The sequence below is a fragment of the Periophthalmus magnuspinnatus genome, chromosome 2, assembly GCF_009829125.3.
Source record: "Periophthalmus magnuspinnatus isolate fPerMag1 chromosome 2, fPerMag1.2.pri, whole genome shotgun sequence".
Lineage (NCBI taxonomy): Eukaryota > Metazoa > Chordata > Actinopteri > Gobiiformes > Gobiidae > Periophthalmus > Periophthalmus magnuspinnatus.
Window position 1 is genome coordinate 15,304,103 of NC_047127.1, and position 26,919 is coordinate 15,331,021.

Here is a 26,919-nt window from a genome sequence, read left to right on the forward strand (position 1 = left end):
AAGACTGAAAATGAGGTATTATTCAGACTGAACTGTTAAATAAATACAAGATAGATCAGTTGAAATATTGTGAAATAATGAAGAAAAATAAATATCATCTCCATAGAAACAAGTAGGAAATGTTACACAGTAAACCTTTTAAAATGAAATTACAGACACAACACAGATTCTAGTTGGTTATTTTTTAAAGTACTTGTTTTTACTTGTAAACCTCTCTCTTTTAGACTGCACTGTGTCGCTCCACATCTTGGGGGCGCCATAGCTTTATTACATTGGACAGTATTTTACTCCTCTTCAGATAAATCTTCTTGGTTGACTTTTTTCTTAAAGATGCACTATGTAACTTTTCTTGTGGAGGCTCAGTCACTTTATTGTTATTGCTTTGCCTGTAATATTCCACAGTATGTTATAAATGTTTATCTTTTATTTGTTCAGTTACAGGAGTATTTACTGGCAATAATAGCTGGCTGGATAGAATCACCTGCATGATAATAAGTTTAATGTCATTCTGTGGAACATTCAGGGCAAAGAAACAATACTGTATCTCCATGGGGAATAGAAAGTTTCAGACCCATCAGCTAAAATCATACATAGTGCCCTTTTTTTTTTTTTTTAGCTTTATCTCCGTAAAACGTACATGGAGTTGTGATTTGCTTCTCTTATACATATTTGAGCAATCCTGCAGTCCATCTCTCCTTCACTGCTTGCTCCCACCTTGTGACATCATCAGGTGATAATCCGAAAGTGCTTCTCTGTATTTTTAGTCCATGCAGTTTCACAAGACACAAGACCTTTAATTTCAGTTCAAATTGTCTTCACGTCTCAACTTTGAAGGGAGCAATTGAATAAATACAAGTTAGATCACATTACATTTTGAACAGAAAAAAGCATCTCCATGGAGACAAGCATGTAGCGGACCCTCAACCGCAAAAGTGTGTGTATCTTTATAGAGAACTCAGTAACGTCTTGTTTCTTTGCTGTTGTGGGTCATTTTTCAGACGCCTTTTGCTTTATAGATACAGTAAACTCAGTAAACTCTTCATTTAATAGACCTATAAACAGGAAGTCTATTGAAAAGCTTTAAGTGCTTTGATTGGCTCAGAGTTTTTGTGGGCGGGTCTACAATCTTAAAGCCAGACGTCATCAAACTCAAAGGCGGGGTTATTTCTGCCTTGTCTCTTTCGTAAACTTCTCATTTCTTCTTTCGGTAATTTGTAGGAAATGTCTATTATCGCCGTGATGGCCAAGAGTACCACGCCCAGCAGCCCCGCCCACACTGCCCCGCCCACCTGCTGCGCCTTCGGAGTTTCTGGGAGTTTGAACTCATCCGGGAATTGTATCGGCTGATTGCGCAACACTGCAGCGAGGTTCCAAAGAAGAGGAATTAGAGCCAAAATTGCCGCCAGAAGTGTTAGCGTTCCTCCAAGGCAAAATGCGCATTGTGTGAGTGATTTTATCCCAAAAAAGGCATTCCGTAAAGCATAAATTCCACATACGAATCCCAAAATTCCAAATCCTAAAGATAAAAACATTGAAATTTGAGCTGTAGCAATTTCTGGAGGGGTGAAGGAATCTTGTAAGTTGATGGAAGAGCAGTGCATGATCAGAAGGCCAGGGGACGCTTGTTCTTGGGAATAAAAACAGGCTCTCCAGATCCCAATCCATGCCACTCCAGAGGGCTCAGTTGAGAAGAACGAGAGGATCCAGACACGCCACTGAACCAGGCCCACGGACACAGCCAGCAGAGTCCAACCCACCAATCCCAGAGGGAGGGCGCCGAGCTGGGCATGAACTGAGTGGGCGAGGTACGGCATCTGGAGGTGGAGCAGAGGAAGACCTGGACTGAGGAAGGACTAAACAGAGCTGAAGAAGGACTAAACCAGGACTAAACCAGGACTGAGGAATGACTAAACCAGGACTAAATCAAGATTTAACCAGGACTAAACCAGGACTAAATCAAGATTTAACCAGGACTAAACCAGGACTGAGGAAGGACTAAACCAGAACTAAAACAAGATTTAACCAGGACTAAACCAGGACCAAAGAAGGAAAAAAAAAAAACAGGACTAAACCTGGACTGAGGAAGGACTAAATCATGACTAAACCAGGATCGAAGGACTAAATCAGGACTAAACCTGGATTAAACAAGCCCTGAACAGGGACTAAAACAAGGACTCACCAAGGTCTAAAACAGAGGGAAAACTAAGACTAAACCAGGACTTAATGAAGGACTAAACTGAAAAGGGGTGAAAACCAGGACTAAAACAGATCTAAAGCAGGACTTAACCAGAACCTAACAGGAACTAAACCCAGATTTTCACCAAGGTGTAAGCCTGAGGGTAAACTACGACCAAACCAGGACTAAACAAGCCCCAGGGACAAAACCAAGGATTCATCAAGGACCTGCTCATGTCCCAGCTTAGTCCGGGTTTATTCCTGGTTTAGTCCATCCTTGGCCATGCCTTGTTAATGCAATTCAAGTCCTCTATTAGACCGTTCATAGACCTGATTTAGTCATAGTTGAGTCCATGTTTAGTTTGTTTTAATTCAAATTTAGCCCTTGTTTAGTCCTTGTTCAGTTCTGGTTTCATCCATCTTTTTTCATCCCTCATTAACCCAATTCAAGTCCTCTTTTAGACCCTTTATAGACCTGGTTTAGTCCTTGGTTGTGGTTCAGTCCTTCCTTGTTCAATGCTCTTTAGGTCTCATTTTATTCCTGATTAGACCTGGTTTAGTCCTGGTTTAGTCCTGCATTGACCTACCTTTTAGCAGTGGTATCCGTTGTATTCTGGGTCATTCTCCAGTATGAGAAATACTTTTATCGAATTAAACAAGACATTTCCTTTCCTGAAGCTGAGGCGTTTCCTCATAAACTGGAGTAAATCATTGATGTTTTATGATCGTGAATGGCCCCAACTACTGTTGTTTGGTCATACTTTTTGACCATATTATTCAAAGTAAAATGTTCTCATGGAACAGTATCACAGGTGAACATTGACTTACAGGATATAGGACAAAATCTGGTCTAATCCAGATCTAAACCAGGACTAACCAGGATTGAAAGACTAAACCAAGACTAAACTAGGACTGAAAAGGAGGCTAAACCAGGACTAAAACTGATCTAAAGCAGGAGCTAAACTAAGACTGAAAGTGCTGTAAACAAGGTCTAAACCAGGACTCAACAACCCCCAGACAAGGACTAAACCCCAGGTTGCCTTCTGGTTTAGAACTCGCCAAGGTCTAAACCAGAAGGCAACCTAGGACTAAACCAGGACTAACCAGGATTGAAGGACTAAACCAGGACCAAACCAGGGACCAAACCAGGGACTAAACCAGGGACTAAACCAGGGACTAAACCAGGGACTAAACCAGGATCAAACTAGGACTAAACAAGGCACTAAACCAGGACCAAACCATGACTAAATCAAGGACTAAACTAGGACCAAACCAAGACTAAATCGGGGACTAAACCAGGACCAAACCAGGACTAAACCAGGCACTGAATGAGGGACTAGATCTGGTCTAACCTACATCTAAACCAGGACTAAGAAGGAAAGAGAATATAATCCATGCATAGTAAACATACATAATATATAATTATTTATAACTATATATACATATTTTAAAAAAAATAATCTTTTACAATTAGATTTTTTAATGGAACCAGTATGCAAACATCAAAAATTGGTCAGGAATAATATTTGTAATTCAGATTCTCACATCAAAATCCAAAAGTTAAAAGTATAAGACAGTCCTTTACATAGTACATGTTTACAGTAATACAGTTTGAGAGAGAAAATTCCATTTGGGTGCTGTATCAACTGCACTTACTGCCAGCTCAGTCCCTGCTGTCTTAGCCTGCGTCATCAGAGGTATAATACTCCCTACAACGGAAGCATAGCGAGACTGGACTGTACTAAACTGAACAGTGGACGACACTATCACAATGTGTAGAGGGTTCATGTCTCCAGGTGCTGGGTCCTGTACTGATGTAAATAAACTTTACTCCAGCCTCATGCCTCTCCTCTTAAACTCTCAGGCTGCTCTTCATATGTTCACATGTCTCATCTCAGGGTTAAATACTTCCAAAGGCTAAAATAAGTTACTATAAAACATCTTCAAACAATAAGATTACACATTTCACTTCAGTCACTGGAGGAGAATAAGAAGTGTAGTATTTACAATACATTATACATTACAATAGATTTAGTATTTATAAGTTACTATTTGGTTGGATATAAGAATATACTTAAATAATATAGTTTAGGTAGGCACCTGCTTGTCTCCATGGAGATGTTGCTTTACCTGAAATGTCCCAGAGTCTAGTATTAAACTTATCCATCTCCATGGTGACAAGCAGGCAATTTCACTAGAGCAAGTTACAGGACAGATCTGTGGAGAGGAGACCCTGCTGCATGTTTTTCAATGTATTTTTGAGCAATAAAAATATCCGTAATGAAAGAAACGCAAGATAATGCGAAACATTCTGGGCAAAGCAATAACATCTCCATGGAGACAAGTAGGTGGCCTTCCCTAGAAAAGTTACATAATGCCCCTTTAAGTCAAGTCAAATCCACAAATCTTCAAAACAAAAGCAACATGACACTAATAAATGCTTTGTTGTGAAGGCAACAGAAATGAGGAAATCAAGCTGTAAACCTATAGTCGTTTAGTCTGAATCAATCGATGGAGTCTTAGTCGACCAAATTGTATATTATTCAACTACATATTTTATTAGGACTGTAAAGGATGTATTTATTATTTATTAATTATGATGCTCAACACCAGAAAGGAGAAAGAGTCAGACGGAGGTGAATGAATGTATTCTGCCTTTTTACTCAGTTTACTCGTACTGTTATCTTGCCAGTGCATTTTGGGCCAAATATAGTCGGATCACTGAGATTTGAGTTTTAAGCTTTTGCTAATGCCACACCTATTTTTAGTCAACTGACTGATTCACAGGACAAGACTTTCGTCAATCAAATAATTTCTTGAGTCGCCTGCAGCCCTAGATCAGAACGTGAATGCAGTGACTGTGACAAAAAAATAGTGTCATGATTTTTGAAATTTCAAGGCTTGATCCCAATTTCGATACCACAAAATGAAAAAAGAACAATTTAGAAGAACAACAATTTAGACAATAATATAGAACGTCACTGTCAGCACAAAATAATAGTGCTTTCTATAAGTTACTGTGTGGCTCTAAACTGGTGTTTATAAAGTTCAAGATCTAAAACTGTTCAAAAAAGGTCACATTTATTCATGAATATGGGATTTTTTAAGTGTCAATATGCCAAATTGAGTATCTTTTTAGGATACTGGTTTTAGTACCAATTAGTATCTGATTTTCGATACTTTTGACAACCTTAGCTGAGACAAATATGTGAATGAGACTAAACAGTACTGTGGAGGGTCTCTGAGGTTTATCAGGACATCATTATAACTCGATGAAACTCTCAGAGAAGTTTTAGTCCAGTTTCACTTTCTCTGTCCCTCTGAGTCTGTTCTTCACAGCAGTGGCCTCTGCTCCAGTGGCAGACTGTCCAACAGACACTTGAGCTGCTCCTCTCCCAGTTTGATCTTGTCCTCTAGGCGGCGCTGTTCGATGATAAGCGCAGACTTCATCTTCACAAAATGGCGGTAGTCGTCAAGGCTCTCGGGGTCGAGGTGCGTCTCCATGACGACAGACACCAGCCTCTCCCTGCGGTCTAGGTTCTCCTTCAGCTCTTTGGCATCTTCGTGCTGCCTCATCAGGAGCGAACGCTTCTCCGTCAGGGTGTGCTGAGACATGAGGAAAACAGATTTTAAATAAAATTATAGATATTGTGGTAATTAGTCATATGCAAACATACAAACTTTTAATTTTTTTTTTTTTTCAGAAAGTCTATGGGAAAAATGAATGAGGAATTTACTTCCGGAGCCAGGGGTGGTGGTCACTGTTCAGGTCCATTAGGTCTGGATTAGTCCTGGTTTAGAACTGTATGTATTCAGCCTATATAAGTCCTGCTTTAGGCATGGCTTAGTCCTGCTAAAGTCCTGACTATTGGCGTAGTCCCTAGTTTAGACCAGTCCAGACGAGCCTTGGCCTTTAGCCTTGGTTTTGATGGCAGTGGCTAAGATGGTAGTGATTGCTGGTGGTTTCTGTCAGTCTGACTCATGGCAGCTGTGACACATTAGTATCTGGTTGTAGAACATTTAACTCTACTCTATAACTCTACAGTAATCCTGAGCCTCACACGTAGCAGCCCTCTGTAACTCAATGCGCCTGTACTAGAGCTGGTCCATGTGGTGATGAAAACCAAATCATGGCCTGATCCCTGTGAATCAATATCTTTTTTGGGGATATCTTCGTATTGTCGTTCTGTGACACTGAATGTTTGTTACTTTTACTTACTTCGCTGCCTCTTAATGTTATATTTAAAACTATCTAAATGAAATGGGGAATGACATTTTTCACTGCTACCTTCTCGTTGTTGGGCGCATCCTCCTCCAAACTGTTCAGAGCGTTCTCCACTCGGGCCAGGCGTCCAGACAGAGACAGGAGCAGAGACACCACTTTGTCCAGGTCTCCCACAAACATCCGGAAGCGCTCAAGCTGATTGGGTCGACAGCTCCTCTGCACCGTCGCCTCCACCTCTCTGCCCAAAGCCTCATTCTGCTCCACATCCTCCTGAAGAGATTCCCGGGCGTCACGAAGCACCTCCAGTTTACGCGCCAGACTCCAGATCAGCTCTAACTGGAGAACAACAGCAGATGACACTTCAAAATGTACAACTCTACATGGAAGTGTGTCAGGGTAAAACTGAACCAGATCTGAGCCAGTGTCCAGGGGAGTATCTAGCTGGACTGTTTTTTATGTAAAACCTATGTGCCTGTTTTAGGTTAAATCTGAGGTACCTGATTTTCAAACTGTGAAAGGAGGAAGTAGGTAAACATCAATCTAACTTTTTCGTATCTCTCCCAATGCCTTTGGCACATGACTGGTATTCAAATGCATAAAATGTGTTCTAATTAGATAAAAACTTCTTGTAGTGGTTCTGCTTTTAAAATGCACTTGTAGGGAAAAATTTACTTTACTCATTTGTCAGAAAAAAGTTGTGTAATTCAGCTTTAAGGTGCACCATTAGAAAAGTTACACAGGGGAGATTTTAGGGTTTTTTTTTAGATGTGAGCTGAAAAGAGTTGAATAATTAACTTCTATGCCTAAATATTTCTTCACTCCACTGTTTATTGGTTGCAGCTCAGGTCTTTTGAATGATACCGTCTAGTAAAAAATGGTTACTATAATTATGGCATTATTGTTATTGTATCAGTGGCATAAAATAGTTTCAATATTATAATTTATACCAATATTTCTCTGTAGCAATATATATCATGCTTCAAAATATGTTATAGTGACAGTTATAGGTAATCACACCTCATGTCTCTTCCAGTCCCTACCTCCTCAGAGCCCCCAAACCAGCATTTAAATATCACTTTGTCCAGTATAACTTTCTCTATCATAGTCATCATCATCAGGCATACTAACGTCTATGTATAATATATCTACACTGTTCTGGCATTGTGTCCCTACAGAGTGTACAGATATTTTCACAGAGTTGTGGTGAGTTTTGTACCTTTTTGCTGGCCAGGTCTGTGTCCAGTTCGTCCTCTGAGTCCTGCTCCAGCTCCTGTCTCATGTCCTTCATTTTGATGAGCAACTCAGCTTTAGGTGCAGATGTGTTATAATAAGAAGAACTGGGGACAAGACACGCAGAGGCCGAGAGAGACGAACTCTCCTCCTCTCTCCTGAAACCAACAGAAAACACTTAAAAGAACTGTATGTGTTCTGCAATCTTACTGTTTAATAAAGGTGCTACAGTCACAACTGAAACTGTGTTGCCAGAGCCTCAACCTGCAGATAGAGACACATCCAGGTTTGTCTCATTGTCAGTAAATGGACAGGCCTCATGTGAAAGAACCTCCAGAATTCACTCGCTGAGCTGCAGAGGCATTCTGATTCATGAGTGGCTGCGGGTGCTGGGGTTTAGGTAGTGACCATTCAGATCAGAGAAGCATTTTAGGTTTAAACCAACTGGATTTCAGCATTTAAACTGTCTCTCATGCCCCACACTGTTCTGGGGCATGAGAGACTCATGTGAGACTCATTCTGCTTTGTGATCGCATAATTGTCTTGAGAACCAAAACACTAAATTATAATATAAACCTGGCCACCATCTCTAATGTTTTTGTAATGAAGAATAAATCAGTATAACAGTTATCAGTAAAGCTATATTTGATTTGAACATGTTTACCTCATATCTGGGTACACAGATAGGTCATGTTTATGAAATTTTAAATGAAAATCTTAAATCTTTTAATACTGAGTCATATGTATGTAGTCTCTGTTATGAGCACTAGAGGGCAGTGATGAATGGTAGCATTTTCTATAATGTGGCGTTAAATGTTATAATTTGTAGTGATAAATGCAGGACTAAATCAATATTAAGTTACCAAATTAGGGCTTGGAATTGGAACTAAACTAAGTCTAACTATAATCTAAACCACATGTGTCAAACTCAAGGCCCACAGGCCAAATGTGGCCCTCCACATCATTTTATGTGGCCCTCGACAGGGTAAATTAAAATGTTGTTTTATCAGAAGATATGCAGTTACACAGCCATATTTTAACATCTTTGCAAACGCATATGCAAAATTTGTAACTTGAATAAGTAATAAATATAGAAACAGTTAACAAATTTAAAAAGTAGTTACATTTATTTTACTTCTGGCCCTTTGAGAGCAGCCATTTTGCTGATGTGGCCCTTGGTGAAAATGTGTTTGACACGCCTGATCTAAACAAACAAACTGAAATTGTTAGGATTAAGTCATGTCTATACCATGAGAAGATTAGGACATTGTAGCTGCTAACCCTGTAGCTTAGACCTCCACAAACCCGTGTGATTCTTGGATTAGTTTAAAGTTCAGATTTCTATATTCCATAATAAATGCCAGGTCCACCTGTCATTGTTCCGTGGAGAGGCTGGAGCTCTGGAGGTGGAGGCCCTGCGCCTCTGTGTGCTGCCCCCCAGGACCCCCTCCTCGGCTGGGTATAGTCCCTCCATCAGATCCATGGTGGTTCTGCGGCCACTCTGATCCAGGACTTCAGCCAGAGACCGGTCTTTGTCCATGATGTCACGCACTAGCTCCGCCCTCTTCAGATCCTCTGCGGTGTGGGTGTCCGAGGGGCACAAGGGAGTGGGCTCCAGGTAAGTGGGCTCCAGGGCGTCCGGCCTGGGCAAATTTGTAACATTTTAATGCCATAGATTTAGAGTGATAAACAAACATTATAGCACAAATAATAATAATGTTTTTAATTTCAGATGGAGGGCAGGGTCCTATATAATTCACTAAGCCAGCAAGAAGAATTCTCATAAAATTTATGAATTACAAACTCTCGAAAAGCCATCTGACCCAGCTCCCACTGGTGCGATTGCCTGGTTAAACAAGGGTTCAGACCAATCACAGAGCAATGTTATGGTTTGGGCGGAGCCAAAAGTGAAGCGCCCAAATAAACCAAAACAAACATGGAGATGCTGAAGGAAGTACTTCAGGATATTTTTTAGTTTGTGAAAATCGTGCAGAGGAAGCACTTGCATTGTGGAGGGAAAGATGTCAGTGCTTTTCTCTCAGCTGGATTTAAATAAAGTTTAATTTGATTTTTATTATAACGTTTCAACTTTTCCAGAATGATGTTTAGAACTGAAGTTCTACACATATCAATCATCTACGTGAGCCAGGTTCAAGATTCACTGTTTTTAAAAGAAATATCCAAACGTATGATCCACAAATTTTGAACCTCATCAAGATGAGATTAGTTCCACAAACCTATATATGAAATATTAATTTGGCCTACACTTACCCCGTTACATGTGAGGTCTGTGATGGCTGTGGACTGTCTTGTTTTGGGAGTGGGGTGAAGGCACTGGTGGGAGAGGGTGCAGAGCAGCCAGTGTTGCCCAAAGACGGTGCACTGTTCTGTGGCAGGAGGCAGCGCTCAGGGCCTGTCTCTGAGTGGAGGATTCTCACTGGGACTTTCCTCACAGGGCTCAAATTTATCACAGCAGACTCACACTCCAATCTGAGGAGACACAGATCATAAAAAATTTCTAAAAATATGTCTTTTGATCAGGGACGGGCAATATTAACAAAAATGTAAATCTCAGTATTTTTGGGCATTGACAAGAAGGTATGGCCAAGTGCAGAGAAATCACTTTATTATTCTTATTATTCTTACTCTATATTCTTGTTTGTGCAAATACATTTTCCTGTCTAACTGCAGAGAAAAATTACATATGCAGCAAGTTAATTCCATATATCCATAGAAGCTATTAACCAATTAGTAACTCTAATTCTAATGCCCAGAAAACAAAATAGTTCAAAATATCACAAATAACTAAAACATATTATAGAAACATCCCTTTCCCTTTCTTTTAATTTGCATTTATGTTTAAAAACAAACACATAAAAGCCACATTTCAGAACATTGTATTTTAACCAATTATTGTATTAACCAATTTTTCTTTTTTTGTTTTATAATTTTACTTCCTGGCTGGACACAGGTAACAGTGACATATATATAGAGGTGATTTCATAACTGTAACCTAGCAACCATGATTTTATTTTTAGACTAAAAATAAAAGACAACAATTTACAATTTTTTTGTTAAATGAAGATTTAAACTGTCAGAAAAATGCCTTCTATCTGTGTAAATTGTCTCTGCAGTTACTATCCCATCAAAGGAAGTCATAATAAAAAAAACATGAAAACTTGTTTGCCTGGTACAGAAGTCTCCCGTGCCCTTGTTTACATCCTCCTCTCCAAAGCCTCTTGTGTGGGAGCTTTACATAACGCTGCCCCAGCATAAGCCTCTTACCTGGGGGAGCCTTCAGCGCACTCGGCTGGAGGTCTGTCGGTGATCCTGGCCGGACACAGCTGTGGAGAGCTAGTGTTTGGGTCAGGCGAGACGGGCAAAGCGCTGTCTCCCTCTGGTTCTGGTTGGGTAGGCTCTGGCTTTAAGGATGTGGTTTCTGGAGCTAAAAGAGTTGCTGGAGCTCCAGGGTTCGGACTGAGGCAGCGGCGGTTGTGGTCGTCCAGGAAAGGGCACTCGTTCCTGGGCATGGAGGGTGGTGGCTGTGGGCTGTGGTCTGGAGGTTCAACCGCAGTCTCTGGTTCCTCTCTGCAGAAATATGAACAAAATAAAATGACATAGAGGACATAAAAACCTCAAGTATTTCCCTGATTATGTTCTATTTACATCTAGGAAATAAGCAGTGGAGGTCAATGGAACATACTATAAATTTTCTGGTGGAGGGTCTACCACCTGCTTGTCTCCATGGAGCTCAACAGTGACCACCCACACCTGGTTCCGGAAGTAAATTTCGCATTCATTTTTCTCATAGACTTTCCAAAAAAAAAAAAAAAAATGTATATTGAAAGTGTGAAAGCTCAGGGTTAATCAGCTATGTTGCAATTAATGACCACTTTAGTTAGAACATACACTGAAACTTTATAAACCACCAAGTTATTAAAGTATCTCTCAGAATCTTCCATTTTAAATGTGCTTACTTAACAACCATGTTATGAATATTAGATAGCATGTAGCTGGTTAGCCTCCACAATGCCTTTGAACTCTTAAAATGATAATTTTAAGAGTTTATGGAAAATTTACTCCCGGCACCGTAGCTGACTTTGAAGTGGGTGGGACTGTTGAGCTCCACAGAGGGAGAGTTACTGCTCTGCCTGGAAGATTCCACAGTATGGCATTAAATATATCTAACATTTATTCCATTACATGTGTTTTATAGTGAAAGATCTGACCCGTAACTTGGCCTGTTGTGGGGCACCTGCTTGTCTTCATAGAGATAGATAAGCTTAATGCCACACTGTGGAAAGTTCCAGATATCAATTACGGTACAATTCCATGGAGACAAGCAGATGCAGACCCTCCAACAGAAAGGTTACAAAGTTAACCTTTAAATAAAATAAAATTGTGTGTATTGTTCAGTTGACGAGTTTTAAAATAGTCAGTGATTATTTCAGTAGTTGTTTAGCAACAGTTATTCTGATAAATCGTCACTATTTTCAATTACTAATATAAACATGTCCAATATGCAGTAGTTTACGCATTGTCTGTTTTTATAAGACCAAAGACAGCCATTTGGCATTTAACCTTATTCAAACATGTGGGTTTGTCCATTATCTCTTTAAGCCACTCATCTATTGTCTTCTCCATGTTTCCTGCACAGCTGCTCGGGACAGATAACCACTCTCCACTCTCCAATAAAATACATTTACATCAACACTGTGACAGTCTTGTCAGTATATCTCAGCATTCATATTTTGTATGCTCCTATATTTTTAACTGTTTATTTATTTATTGAGTCCTTAAGTTTGTTTCTCCAAAAAGCCAATAGAGGGTGCAAGGAGAAATGTTCAGTAGTAAAGCATTAAGGAATAGGTATTGTACTTTTGTCTACTATAGTTATAATTTATGAACCCCGTGAATCATTATGTTCATAATTTCGACATTTTAAATCACAATATTGATCTAATTAAATTGAATAAAGAAAGAAATCCGATGTCCTCCACGTTAGAAAATGACGGTGTCCAATGGGAACCGACATCGCCATAAACGTCATCACAACAAAGCGTCACATGCTGCCCCTCCTATAGATAACTGCACATCACACCAGCAAGCAGCAGATTTTTTTCATTTGTACTAAAATGACTTCGCGATGCTGCCGAATCCTAGGCATATCATCAATTAAGAAAATAAAATTGGAGAAGGGACTAAGTACAGAGCAATGGGCATATACGGGTGACAGTGAAAACGGGTAGAACCACACAATGACGTTTTGAATACAGGAAAGTAAAGATGAAGTAAACATTCATGAATTACTCTAAATACAATTTCACAGGATAAATGAGAAAGAATCGTCTGATAAGTTGATTTTGCATAATAGATTTAATTTTACACAAAAGCAAATGTCTAGGATTCCTTTCTGTTTGGCTCCAGAAATCCAAATCATGTAGGCCACAGATCAGCGCTCATTGTCTGCTGTAATCGATCCCTCCACTTCAGTCGTAAATCTCAAAAACTAGGCGCATTTTTGTACTTTTGGGTGTAACAGTGACGCGATACGACGCGATACGATCCGGAGACAAGACAAGTTTCGAATATGGCACCAACAAAATACATACTACATTTTAGTGACAGGAATGAAAAGTCAGAAAGGCCAAGACAAAATATGTGGAGGGCAGGGAGCTAAACATGCTATGCAAACAACATGCTTTTAGTTTTTCCTAAATATATTTTTTGCAGTTGTGTTCTTCTGTTACCTGGTCTGGCTGCTCTGTTGGATTGGATTGTCCCTCCATGGTGAAGGATTACTCTGAAAAAAACAAAACAAAATGAAAAATGCATTTTAAAAAAGGAGCAGAAAAGAGCAGAGCCAGAAGAGCAGAGCCAGAGGAGCAGGCAGGAGCAGACAGGAGCAGGAAAGAGCAGATAGGAGCAGGCAGGAGCAGACAGGAGCAGGCAGGAGCAGACAGGAGCAGACAGGAGCAGGAAAGAGCAGACAGGAGAAGACAGGAGCAGGCAGGAGCAGACAGGAACAGGAAAGAGCAGACAGGAGAAGACAGGAGCAGACAGGAGCAGGAAAGAGCAGATAGGAGCAGGAAAAAGCAGACGGGAGAAGAAAGGAGCAGGCAGGAGCAGACAGGAGCAGACAGGAACAGGAAAGAGTAGACAGGAGCAGGCAGGAGGAGACAGGAGCAGGCAGGAGCAGGCAGGAGGAGACAGGAGCAGACAGGAACAGGAAAGAGTAGACAGGAGCAGGCAGGAGGAGACAGGAGCAGGCAGGAGCAGGCAGGAGGAGACAGGAGCAGACAGGAGCAGGAAGGAGCAGAAAGGAGCAGGAAGGAGCAGACAGGAGCGGGAAAGAGCAGACAGGAGCAGGAAGGAGCAGACAGGAGCGGGAAAGAGCAGACAGGAGCAGGAAAGAGCAGACAGGAGAATACAGGAGCAGACAGGAGCAGACAGGAACAGGAAAGAGCAGACAGGAGCAGGCAGGAGGAGATGGGAGCGAAGAAGAGCAGGACAGAGCAGCCAGGAACAGAGAGGAGCAGGAAAGAGCAGACAGGAGCAGACAGGAGCAACTTACTGTTGAGTGAAAGTCTGCAGATGGGGAGGACCTGGATCGTTCATGGACACACACAGATTTGTCGTCTGTGTCTAGAATATTCTCTGCTGAGTGATATCTGCCTTGAGTTTTAGTTTCTTTTTTCTGTTTGTTCCACGTGGCCTGGTACTCTGCGAACGTCCCCAACCTCTGCAGCTCGGACTGGATTTGACTGTTTTCATTCTCTGTCCCTGTGCCATCATTGCTCTGACTTGCACTGAGTTTTGCTACTGGTTTAGAAAAAGCTGGTTTTGTTTCAGTAAATTTCTTGCGTTCAAAAGATTGTGTCGGATGCCCTCCTTCCACTCCGACCTTGTCCATCTTATCAGGCTCAGAAAAAGAATGCGTTCTCTTGGCTAAAGGTAAGCGCTTTCTGCCTCGTACTCTCCCATTCGGTTTGACACTGGTCATTGGTTCTAAATCTCGTCTCTGAAATGAAGTAGCTTGTAAAACTCTAGCTTGTGCTTCTTTTAGATGATCCTTGTAAGTATTGGACGTTCCCGTGGTTTTCCAATCTTCACTCTCCTCCTCCTCTTCCTCCACTTCACAGGACAAAGTGGCAGCGCTCCGGCTTTTTTGCAGTTGTGCACGTTTTTGTTGGATTTCGTTTCGTAGAGTTGTGGCATAACGGTCACTGCGGCGGCTAATTTTCCCGCTCGCTGTAGCGTCGTTAGGCCCCTGGCTGGCTAAAGATGCTAAAGAGCGGTTTTCCTGTGCTAGCGAATGCAGAAGAGGTGTTTTTTGGGGTGTTATCCGATGGTCCTCTTGTGGCACCCATGGGTCTTGCTGTCTGTTTACCTCAAGTTGCTTTTTCAAATCACTTTCCTCATGATTCCTCACAACATCTTGTTTATCAAACTGTAACTGTTCATTTCGTTCCGGAGGTAGATTGTACAACGCTTTTGCCTTAAAGTCCATTTGCAAACCTGATTCATTACTGCTTAACCAATGCGACTTGTGCAGATCTTGTGCAGGACGGTAAAATTTCCCAATATTTTGAATCGCAGGTGAGTTCAGTGTGGCGCTTCGATGATTTTTGCGGCCGTTGTTGGGTAGATCCTGCAGGCTGCGATAATAGCTCGCTACACTTTGACTTTTAGCGTTCGGGACAGTTCTTGTGTTTAAATATAACGGGCTTTCATCACTGTACTGTCTTTGGTGAACCGGCTGAGGACCAAACTGTCTGACGTCAATACTCGAAAGGGAAAATAGTTTGTTCGGCTGTAACTGTTTGTAACTAGAATCTGCAGCTGAACTGGGATGTAGCGAATCTTTATTAATAGGTAATGGATTCAAACTTCTTCTTAACTCTGACTTATCCTGCTGATTTTTTAGATTATTATCAATCAAATGCTCCATGGATCGATTTTGAGATTTTTGCGGACTGTCTGAAAATGGAAAAACTTTAGTTGCGGCGAAACTGTCACTTCTGAGTGGAGGAGGAGGCGGAGGAGGGGACTGCGATTTCTTCTTTTCTGGGATTTGCCAAACAGGGGCGACATTTGATCTTCCACCCACAGACAGACGAGACATGGGTTGGTATTGTGTCCCCTCCCAGCCACCGTTGCCCAAAAAACGCCCTCTGTCCTGGTGAAGCCCCTTGAAGAAGATGTTTTCGGAGCTGGTTCCCTTTCTGAATGGAGGATCGTGGACATTGGGGTTTGTCAGACAGCTGAGAGCTGGGTCTTGTTTGTTGTTGGGGCTGTCAGAATTGGCTGAGTATTTCATCGGGGTTAAAGGGTGTGAAGAGTATTCCAGTCGCTCCATAGGTTTCGCTGAGCTCAGAGCAGAGGTTAATGACTGACGCTGGACCTGCTCATCTGGAGATGGAGAGGAGGATTTGGGCCTAAAAACAAGAAACACAGTATAGTATAAATGCTTATGTTAATACTAGAAAAGCCTGATTAAATGAAATAAACAGACAGACAGATAGATAGAAATAATGATGGGCGGTGTGCTAAAAACATTCTCCCGGTCCTCCTTCAGTATTTCAATTTTATCACAATGATTCATGTAAATCTTTGAATATATGTCCCTGTTTAGTCTCTGGTTGAGTCCCTGGCTTAGTCCCTGGTTTAGTCCCTGGATAAATCCTGGTTTAGTCCTAAAAAGAAAAGTACTGAATCATAATGTGATGATATCACAAAAAAGAGATCACAATTCATTTTTTTAATCACCATATCGCTCAGCTCTTCAGAAATACAAACAGATGGATAGATAATATTTGACATGTATGAAATTAAAATCAAATAGTTTTAAAATCAAATTGTAGGTTAAGTGTCACCAGCAGATTAAGGGGGCTTAAGACCTTTTGTCCCTCTAGTGCCCTTTTCAAGCTTGTCTTTTTTATAGGGAAAAATAATAATTGTCGTACCTGTGTTCATTTGTTGAGTGTTATAAATGTCTACTCTACAAACAAATACTTTTATTAGTATAAAAATTGTTACCTTTTGGATAAAATACACAATAGGTTTTCTATATGTGCCCTTTATGTGCCTTTGATGCTCTATGCACAGCACTGCCGTACTTTCCCTGGTGTAAAAGCGTTTGTAGTCATCTGATCTGAAGGGTTTGTTCCAGTGTTGTACCTGGCGTCATGTTTGAGCTGCCACACCGGAGCGGAGGCCTGTTTCCCAGAAGTCTCCTCTTCTGTCAGCTTCGACGAGTGCCAGGAGTGAGGTCGCGACCCTGAGCCATGCTTCCTGCAATACAACAACAACCCCATATAACTCACACTGTTCTATTCATTGTACTGACAACATAGCCAGAGGTGGGCAGTATATGGCCTTCAAAATAATGTCCAAATCAATGTTTTTATTAAGCAAAATACATTTCTAATATATCTATCAAATGTTTAAGTGATGTTTCTGCACTTGTTATTTTTCAGTTAACCATTTGGATTTGATTTTGATCAACTCTTACTCTTACATACCCTTTGAATCGATTCCTCCTTGAAAGCATGGTAAACAGAGACATGTTGAGTTAGCATTGAAAAATACATTTCAAGGCCTGTAGAAATGACTACACTACTTTCTCTTAATTTACATTGTAAACATAGACAGTAGAACCTTATGGGACAGAAAGACTGTGTTGGCAATAATATTTAAGATGTGAAATGGTCAACAAACATTTGACTCTGATGCCTGTAGGGCAACGTGTCCTCTGCATTTGACCCATCCTTTAGTGTCTCTGGGTAAAACCTGTCAGTGGCCCATCTCCAAATCTTGAGCTAGTCTTGGTCAGGACGACTTTAGCTGGAGGACTTGACCTGTTATGCATGTTTTGGACTATCATCCTCCTTTGTGCATATATTAATATTACTGTGTTTAAACCTGTCAGGAGCAGAGGTCTGAGCCAGGATCTTGGTTGGAAGTAACTGGAGGATTTGACTACTGTGCATGTTTTGGGTGCCATTTCTACTGTATGTGGACCAAATGTGTAAAATGTAAAAGACTCGTACAACAACCACATCTACTCTAAACACATACAAAATTACATATGCACCGATATTTTCACTGATCTACCACTGAGGGAAATACCTCATGGAACTTCGTAAAATCTTGGTGAGAAAGTTGCGAGCCACGTGCACCTCAGACTCAGACGGCATCGTGGCTCGAGATGCTATGTCCACCATGTTTTAGTCCTGTAGGGGGCACGACGCAGCGGGAGAAAGGGGGGCAAACAGTGAATGATGGGGACAAAAAAATGCTTTATTTTTCCACAAACAGGAGGGTTTGAGAGATTGGGTTTAGTCATCTACTTTAGGTTTGTCCTGTTTAAGCAGTTTATAAGAAACAGGGCAGTCCTGATTTAGGTCAATGTTTTTTTTCATAGTTTATTTACTACTACTATTGCTGCTATTGTGACTTATACTTTTACAGCTAACAGTATTTACCAACACTTATAATCGCACAATATATTGGTAGAACAAAATGACAATTAATCAAGCCAATTCCAATTCAAGTTTATTTATTTTTTCAGATTCATAATTAGTATGAGAAGTTAGTAGTAGTATTAGTAGTAACAGCAGAGGATGTAGTTGCTGCAGTAGTAGTAGTAGTAATAGTAGTAGTAGTAGTGGTAGCCTCTCGGACAGTAGACGGTTCATTCCTCTCTAAAGGAATTTGGCAGCCTTTTTCCTGGTTTATCCTTTAACACAAACAGAACTCCCACAGGTCTCTCTGTTACACTGGAGAGGGGAAGACTCTAAAGGTTTGCCTTATAATGAACAATTATTTCAAAGTTCAGCCTACTAATACTAACTCAGTGATGGGGCAGTGATGCTTTACATTTTTCCAAAAAATCAAATTACGTTTAGCTTTGCGACTGAGAGAAGACTGAAATCTGAATTGTTAAACTAACCCAAGAATCCCATGCATTTCAGAACATGTTTGTGGAGTTCTAAACTACAGTACAAAGTTTCTGAATATAAATACAGTATATTTTGTTCTTTGCAGAGGAATTTCTCTTAGCTAAACTACAGTGTGGTTTTATCTGGTTGTGATGGGTGTACATTACAACTAAAAATAACTAAAGGGCTGAACTTAACATATCATACGGCATTATATCGTGGCAGACTTACATAATAATAATACACATATCAACACAAGATGCTGCATTGTGTTAAACAATGTTGATTTGCTATAAATAGTTAAGTTATACACATGCTGACTTCTGCAATAAGGATGAATCTGTTAAAACATTATTTCAATTCATAAATCAATTGTGTTCTAATATTAAGGGTTTTGTGAACATTAAAATCGAAATGCATTTTGTTATTCTATATAATAATACAAGTTAGTGAACTTTTAAGACCCTTTTTAGAGATAAGCCTGTATCTGGTTACGTAATGTATCATGGACTCTATTGGAATTTGCATCAATGAAGTTCTTAGTAATATTTCTGTAGTATTCTTGTCTCCTGAAGTGTTAGGCCATGACGTCCTCCTGTGTGTACTTAGATAGGTTCTTGGCGCGTGGACAATGGACATGCTAACGTTAGCTTTTGTGCTGCTCTGTCATAGATCTGCAAAAGAGCAACATGAACCAGGTTTGATTCAACAGAAGAAACTTAAACACTAAACTCTGACCCAGCTTTCTCAGAGATACCTCACCTCAGGAGCTACTGTCAAACAAGCAACATATGTAGGTCTGCCACAACAACAACTTAATCAAGCAATGATCAATGAATCATTAGTTCCACAACATTATCACCAAGTACAACCAAATCAGGTCTATTACAGGTCCAAACTAGAACTAAACCAGGTCCAAACAAAGTGATATTGAAATCTGTCACAATGATTATGACCAAAATAATTGTGATTAACAATAATATCGTGGTATTTAAAATTGCTGTGTAAAAATGTTATTTATAAATACATTAATCATTTCTTATTATGAATAATTGAGTGTTTAAACAGCCGTGATATACAAAAGAACATAATGGATGTGTAGCTTTTTCTGCACAGTTTGGTGATATAACGGAGATCAGGTTTGTCGCAGATATCACAAAATGTACCACAGACAATAAGCAATATTAATGTTTATTGTCCCATTCCTAGTCCAAAATAGGGCTCAATCAGGTTAAGTAGAAGTTAAGTAATACTACTAGTAGTAGTAGTTAAATATAAACTAACAGAAAGAAAGCTAAGAAATTATATACATTTTAAAAAGCTAGAATTGATCTGGCTTACCAGCAGAAGTACCCGTACCACACTTTGAGAACCACTGCTTCAGGTTATATTTATATGAAGTTAATTGTTTTTACTTTCCTTACTTAGTTTTCTTCTCTTTAGTTTTCATAATGTAAACTGACTTCAGCTATCCACTCAAATGACCCTCTCCTCCCTCAGAGCTGCACAGACTGACCTGGACCCGCCCTGTTTAAACCATGGACTGTATATACGGTAGTCTATGGTTTAAAGGAGCTCTCCAGTTTCGTGTGTGTTCACTGGACTCACTCAGATCAGAACTCATTGTCCTGGTCTAAAATAGTCCAAACGTGTGAGGATTACAATGGGATTTAGCCCAGGGGGTGGGGCTTGTGGAGTCAGGGGTGGGGCCAGGGTCCTAGGTGTAATCTATCTGATCATCAAAAATACTTGGTGTTGGTTAATCAATGGATTTTTAGAGTAACTGTTGTACTTGCAGAACAAAGTACAGTGATTTTCAGAATAAATAAATCTTTTCATTTTTGTCTTTGCCACGTTATCTGTGTAATCCTTCAGTCATTCAGGTATGATCCATAGTAACAGAAAAAGTCATATCACTCCTACAAGTTTTTGTCCAATTGACAGATTTGAATGTTTCTTCATCTTTGCCATGTTATTTTGCTTTTTTGCATAGTTTTCCTTGCCAATCAGAAACTATAAACATGACATCTAATCACTCTGTTTATGACCTTTCACCTTTCCCTCCCCTGGACACCTCACTCCTGTCTGCACCTGTCCCTGTGCCCCCCCCCCCCCCCCCCCCTTCCATCTCCTCTCTGTTTTATAGCTGATTCATTCATTCCTTTCTGCACTGGAGTCCAGACACTGAGGGCCAGACAGTGAACTCACATGAGAAACAAAGGAAAGTGCAGGCGTCATCACAGCTCTGGGATTAACATGAACTCCCAAAAACTACTCCCCCTCCCCTCCTCTCTTTCCCTCTCTCGGCAACTCTCTGTCTCCTATGGCAAAAACACTGGCACAAGCAACAGGTGCTCATAAACATATCTCTGTGGAGGAGTTTGTGGAATTAAAACAAACTGATAATGGACAATACTGGGTTGACGGAACGATTATTTTAACTGTAGTGAGCAAATAGTGATGGTGACTGAAGGCTTCATGATAGATAGTGTGTTATTGCGAATCAGAAACTCTGCGTTCTATTTTGCCATTTTGATTTTCTATAAAAGGTCTTTAGAATGTGTTATAGTCAGATAATGACGATTGTCAAAATACATTTTAATAATTGGCAAGTCAGAATTAGTCTAGTTAATCGCTGCAGTTGTATGCCTCAAATACAGTGGTGGATGAAGGACTAAATTTTGTTACTCAAGTAAAACTTGAAAACTTTATTCAGGATGTTATCATGAACATGGTCAAAATCACCTCCCAAATCATATGAAACGCACTTTTTACTTTTCAGTCCAGTTCAAAAATGTAGTGTAGTAGAGATACAGAAGAACAGATACCTGCTCTCAAATGTAATGAAGTAAAAGTGGAATACAGCCACTGTAAAATGTAAAAAGTACAGATACCTAAAAATTCTACTTAAGTACACAAGTACACTCATTTTATTTTGTTACCTTCCACCACTGCTCAAATAGGATTGTCCAACCCAATAATTGAGTGACTATTATATGTCCAATCAAACCACAAAGTTAAATTAAAAAGATATATAAAAATTGAAAGACTAGTGTTAATACAAATTTCTTCATGTTGACTTTAAGACTTTTGATATTACAACGTTAAACCTTATGCTTCTTACTAAAAATGCTTAACCTTGAAATATTTCTAGCTATTGCAAACCTCTTAAAGATCACAATATCCTTTCTTCTGTTTTCTTTATTTATACAGGGGAACCCAATGAGAGCACTTGGACTCTCTTTTTCATGGGTGCCCTGTTCAAAATACAATACAAACAAAAAAACTAACAAAACACATAGTATAGTATATAAATCCATATACATTAAAAAACAGTGCTAGTGTGTGTATACAATATCCTTAAACTTATACCACAGGCTCAGTGCAGTAGGTATAACCTGTAACAAAAATCTAGGCTAAGGTAAATCAATCCTTACTACAATGGTGCTTCTGTGTTCTCCAAATATATATATAAATATATATATAAAATTTACTTCACTTTATCCTGACATCAGAAATAACTATATGTGACCTGGATAAAGCAATTTAAGCCAGACAAAAGGCACCAACAAAACAAGTCTGTAATACCGTAGTTACCAACGCTGGCATGTAAAAATGTAAAAACAACATGTTTAAATGAACCTTGCACCATACTAGAAATTTGATTAAATGTAAGACCTTTAATGCAACTTAAGAAAGAACCTTATTGCAGTTAATTAAACAAATGGTTTACTTTTTAGGGTTGTCAAAAGTACCAAAAATTAAACACTAAAACTAGCGTCAAAACTAGATACTCATCTGAGCAAGTATAGATACTAAAAAAAAGGACAGAAATGAACCTTTTCTGAATATCTTTAGAATGATCTTGAGCTGTATCAGAACAGAAATTTTTGTAGTGTAACAACACTATTACAATTACAACTAAAACTACAGAAGCACTCCTTTATATATTTACACCTCAAAGTATTATCAATTTAGATTTCAGATCATAATTACAAACCTCCAACTCAACCTTTAAGTACATCCATTCAGTGACCTAGTTAAAGTTATAAAAGTGAATGTGGACATACCTGACAGAAAAAGTTAAGTTTCAAATCCAAACATCTCCAAAAGAGGGACAGGGAGATTGAAAAAGCGCCTGGAGCGACCACTAATAGCTTTGGGAAACAATGGACCCTTCTGATATCCCACTAAGCACTGTCAACTCACCTAGGCAACATGGAACATACCACTTTGGTTTTTCAGAGGGGGAAAAGCTGCCTTTAACACCACAATAACTCAAAAATCACTATTCAAAATGGTTTAGTCTTTTTCTGATGCAAAAGGTTATAAGTGTGTAAAGCGATATTATATAGTAGAATGTTAACAGATTTGAGTATTTAAAGGAGAGATTGTAGTTTAAAGTGAGTGGCTCCCCCTATGGAGTGGAGGTGAGCAGTAAAGCTGAGCATGCACTTGTGAAGCTTGTAATTGGATTCAGAGTTTAAGTCCGTGTTGCCATTTGCTGCAAAGGGACAAGTGCAGCCAGGTCCAGATCATCGTAGTAACTGTAGTAAAGGACCAGAGTACGAGATGGACTACAAAGTAAGCCGTGGACTACAAACAAAGATGGACGACGGAGATGGAACAGGGAGAAAACTTAAATATAGGTCAAGAAATGCTTACAATTTGTAGTTTTTAATGCTTGAATGAAGAATAGCCTACAACTCAAATTCACATAATATAGGGAAATACATTTTGCTGCTCAGGTTAGGGCTGAAAAATAATACAAGCTTATTGATAATTGAAATAGTCATCTGCTGATTTGGTAATTAAAGGTGCATTATGTAACTTTTCTGGACAGCCCACCACTTGCTTGTTTCCATTAAGGTGTTTTGCTATACCTAAAATATTTCGCAGTATGGCATTAAACTTCATCTCCATGGAGACAAGCAGGCGATGTCACCAGTTACACAATACTGGTGCATTGGTCCAAGTATTGTATTCTGAATATGTTGAGTTTATTAAATTATAGTGTAAAAAGCATGACATGGGATTAAAACAGCTTTATGTTTGTTGCACTGTTTGTTATGTATTTATTTGTCACTAATTAGGGAAAACAAAATTGTAATAAAAAAATCGCAATGTCTTCCTTTGATTTTAGCAAAGTAACTGTATTCTGAATGGCACCAAATGAAAGGGCAGCTCCCCTCACAGACTCAGGTTGGCTGTTGCAGGTCCATATGTGATAATAGCTAGTGCATGTGTCCAGGCTGCTGTCTGGTTTATCTGTGCTGTGCTAACACTTGGCTCAAAGGCACAAAAGTGGCTTTTGTTAGAGACAGAGAGCAGTGGGAGCGAGGGGCCCTCTGAGGGTCTGATAACAACGCTCAGATAAGACTCTGCACAGAAGGCTTTATATGTTTATCTCATTAGATTTCACAAGTTTGAATGTTTATCTCATTAGATTTCACAAGTTTGACAGAGATTTACCCTCTGTCTCTGTAATTATACTGGATCCACAGAATGCTGCACTGATATAGTTTTTACTTTTTTGTTTTGTTTTGATTGAGTGCTGCATGATATTGAAAATAGGCCTGTCACAACACATTCTGAAGTGCAATATATCATGATAAACAGTAACATTTAAAGTACTTTATGTCACTTCCAAAAAATAGATCAGCAATGAATAAACAGCACAATGAAATACTTTAGTAGTTAGATCTATTTATATTATTATATATTTATAATGTGTCACAGACGTTAATGATCTACAGCTCAAATGTCATATAACCTTGTTACAACATGAAAATTAGAAAAAGTTCCCGAATTCTACAAAGAAGATACTTATTGAGCCTGAAAAATATTGTTCTTTCTAACACATATTGAACAGTAAATATAAGTAAAACTAAAGAAAATATATGCTATTCAGGAACCACAAAATCACACCAGAGCAAAAAGTTATGATAAATGATGACAATATAGAAAAGGTTAATGAAATAATATAAATAATATATAATATAATAATATAATTTTGCAATATTAATGTTCAATATTAATGTCCAAGAAGAAGATGCCTAATGTACAAATGAACACGTGATTTTTTTATCCTTGGTGAAAATTCATGTCTGTGCTGCACTGAGGGCTCTCACAGCCAGCTCAGTTATCTTGGCCTACGTCATCAGAGGTATAATACTCAGACTGGAATAGACAACACAATTATGTCATAATGTCTTGGCGTTCATGTCTCCAGGTCCTGGGCCCTGTATTGATGTAAATAAATTTCTGATGTAAATAAACTCCAGCATCATGCCTCTTCTCTTCACCTCTACTACAACAATTTATTCTACAACAGCTGTTTTGATGTTTGAAATAAAACTTTAACAAAACCAAAAAAATATATCTTATCTTCATTAACAATATCAATATTTCAATAACAACATGACTGCAGAAGTGTCAGAAGAGGACACACAAACTGTACGAGGGCAGATAAGAACTGTCCTGCCCTCCTGATCTGGCACACTGTGTTAATGTAGAATAACTAAGGGTTGAGCTAAGCATTTGTCTGAGTTTGGGTTAAGAGTTTTTACCTTCGTAGGACCAGGGCCAAAGTCTTGTGAGAGCTCTTGACCAGAGAGATGGCCTCCTGTCTAGACCCACATAGAATGACTGAGTTCACTCCCACCAGTTCATCCCCGACCTGCAGACGCACAGCAGCTGCACAACTTCCCTCCTCCACCTTGCAACACAAAGACAGAAATAAATAAATAAATAAGCGTACAATAGTTTAGTCTCTGTGCAGTCCTGGTTTAGATCTGGTTTAAACTCCAGGGTTGAACCTGATTTAGTCCCGATTTAGGGCAGAGGTGGGTAGTACTAGGTTACATTTATCTGAGAACTTTTTGAGAAAACTGTACCTTTCAGAATACTTCTTTAGCAGCATACTTGTAGTCTTATTTGAGTAATTTATTGTACAGTGTAACAGTATTCTTACTCGAGTAAAAGTTGTGGTTAGTCTTCCCACTATGAGTAGATCTACAAGTGGCAAAAGCTTTACGTTAACTTTTATGTTACTTTTACTTGAGTAATATTATCTTGAAGTAGCATTACTCTTCCTTGAGTACAAATTTTGGCTTCTCTACCTCCTCTGGTTTAGGGTCATTGCAGTTTGCATTAAAGATTGCACATGTAAATTATATTCTGAGATAGTACCACTCATTAGGAGAATTATTGGAATCGTCTTGTAAATAATAGAACAGATGTCGACACACTGCATGGAGAATCAGTTTGATCTGATTTTATGCCAAATGCCCTTCCTATCATAACCCAAACAGTTCCAGTTTCAAGGAAAATGGCTGATAATAGATTATGTTGCATAATTTTGTATTAGCCCACGACTTGTACATTTTAAAGGAGAAGTATGTAACTTTTCACCAGGGACGTCTGCCACCTGCTTGTCACCATGGAGATTTTATTGATTTGCCTGGAGTATTCTTCTACAGTACTACAGAGATTGAACTAATATAACTTGCAATTATTCAATTATATTTGTAATGCCATGCTGCAGAAAATTCCAGGCAAAGCTATAACATCTCCATGGAGACAAGCAGAAAAGTTACACAATCCACCTTTATCTATTCCCCCTTCAGACCTTGGTGATGACCAGTGGCTCCTTGTGCTCTGTTCCCCCTCTCAGAGTGAAGCCCCATGGAGCTTTTCCTCTGAGCTGGACCTCCACGAGCCGCTCTCCCCCCACCGAGCTGCTCTGTCCCAGGCCGCTCTGTGCCATTATGCCCCCTGGTGCTCCACGGTCTCCAGCTCTCACACTCCCATCAACATCACATCAACCTGGAAATAGAGAATAGCACCAGAATGTTATCATGACTAAAGTTTAAAAAATGTGCAAGAATATAAAATAATTAATGAATAAACAATGGGCTTTTTTTTCTGTCAAAGCTATTTCATATTGTAAAACTAAAGGTGCACTATGTAACTTTTATGGAGAAAGGTCTGGCATCTACTTGGCTCCATTGCTTTCCCAGGAATGTTCCACAGTATGACATTAAACTTATCTATATCCATGCATCTGTGGAGATGCGACACCCATTCAAGAATAACTGTTTTAGCAATAAAAACCCATTTAATTGAATAATGTCAAGACAGTTCAGAGTACTACCAAAGTGTGGAACATTCCAGCCAAAGCAATAACATCTCCATGGAGACAAACAGGTGCAAGGCCCTTCACCAGAAAAGGACCTAGGGATCTAAAAACACACGTTTCCATGTTATCACAGGGGAAAAAGTTGAGTTTAACAAATGTATTGCATGTTTACAATAAGCTGTAGTAGAATCATCAAATTCCATTAA

General features: G+C 39.4%; 2 protein-coding genes across 2 annotated transcripts; both read right to left on the reverse strand.

The window, feature by feature from the left end:
* Window positions 1–834: 834 nt before the first annotated feature.
* Window positions 835–2,837, reverse strand: LOC117383583 (claudin-34-like). Its single transcript, XM_033980787.2, has 2 exons — window positions 2,763–2,837; window positions 835–1,814 (listed from the first exon to the last, which is right to left on the reverse strand). Exon 2 carries the CDS (start codon window positions 1,812–1,814, stop codon window positions 1,128–1,130), a length of 687 nt encoding a protein of 228 aa, XP_033836678.1. The 5' UTR covers window positions 2,763–2,837; the 3' UTR covers window positions 835–1,127.
* Window positions 2,838–5,478: 2,641 nt separating this feature from the next.
* LOC117381080 (protein Shroom2) lies at window positions 5,479–26,341 on the reverse strand. The gene is made up of 11 exons (XM_055228743.1): window positions 26,204–26,341; window positions 25,143–25,291; window positions 16,811–16,924; window positions 14,205–16,068; window positions 13,381–13,433; window positions 10,916–11,218; window positions 9,902–10,120; window positions 9,001–9,273; window positions 7,617–7,788; window positions 6,464–6,736; window positions 5,479–5,781 (listed from the first exon to the last, which is right to left on the reverse strand). Exons 1-11 carry the CDS (start codon window positions 26,339–26,341, stop codon window positions 5,509–5,511), a joined length of 3,831 nt encoding a protein of 1,276 aa, XP_055084718.1. The 3' UTR covers window positions 5,479–5,508.
* Between the last annotated feature and the right edge of the window lie 578 nt (window positions 26,342–26,919).

What these genes read in the sequence shown, in the direction of transcription:
- LOC117381080 (XM_055228743.1), bottom strand. Translation starts at nt 26,341, where the DNA reads ATGGCACAGAGCGGCCTGGGACAGAGCAGCTCGGTGGGGGGAGAGCGG. An exon ending in AGCCACTGGTCATCACCAAG is followed by an intron (nt 25,292 to 26,203) that starts GTCTGAAGGGGG and finishes TTGTGTTGCAAG; the next exon opens with GTGGAGGAGGGAAGTTGTGC. An exon ending in CAGACCTGGCCAGCAAAAAG is followed by an intron (nt 6,737 to 7,616) that starts GTACAAAACTCA and finishes GTTGTTCTCCAG; the next exon opens with TTAGAGCTGATCTGGAGTCT.
- LOC117383583 (XM_033980787.2), bottom strand. Translation starts at nt 1,814, where the DNA reads ATGCCGTACCTCGCCCACTCAGTTCATGCCCAGCTCGGCGCCCTCCCT.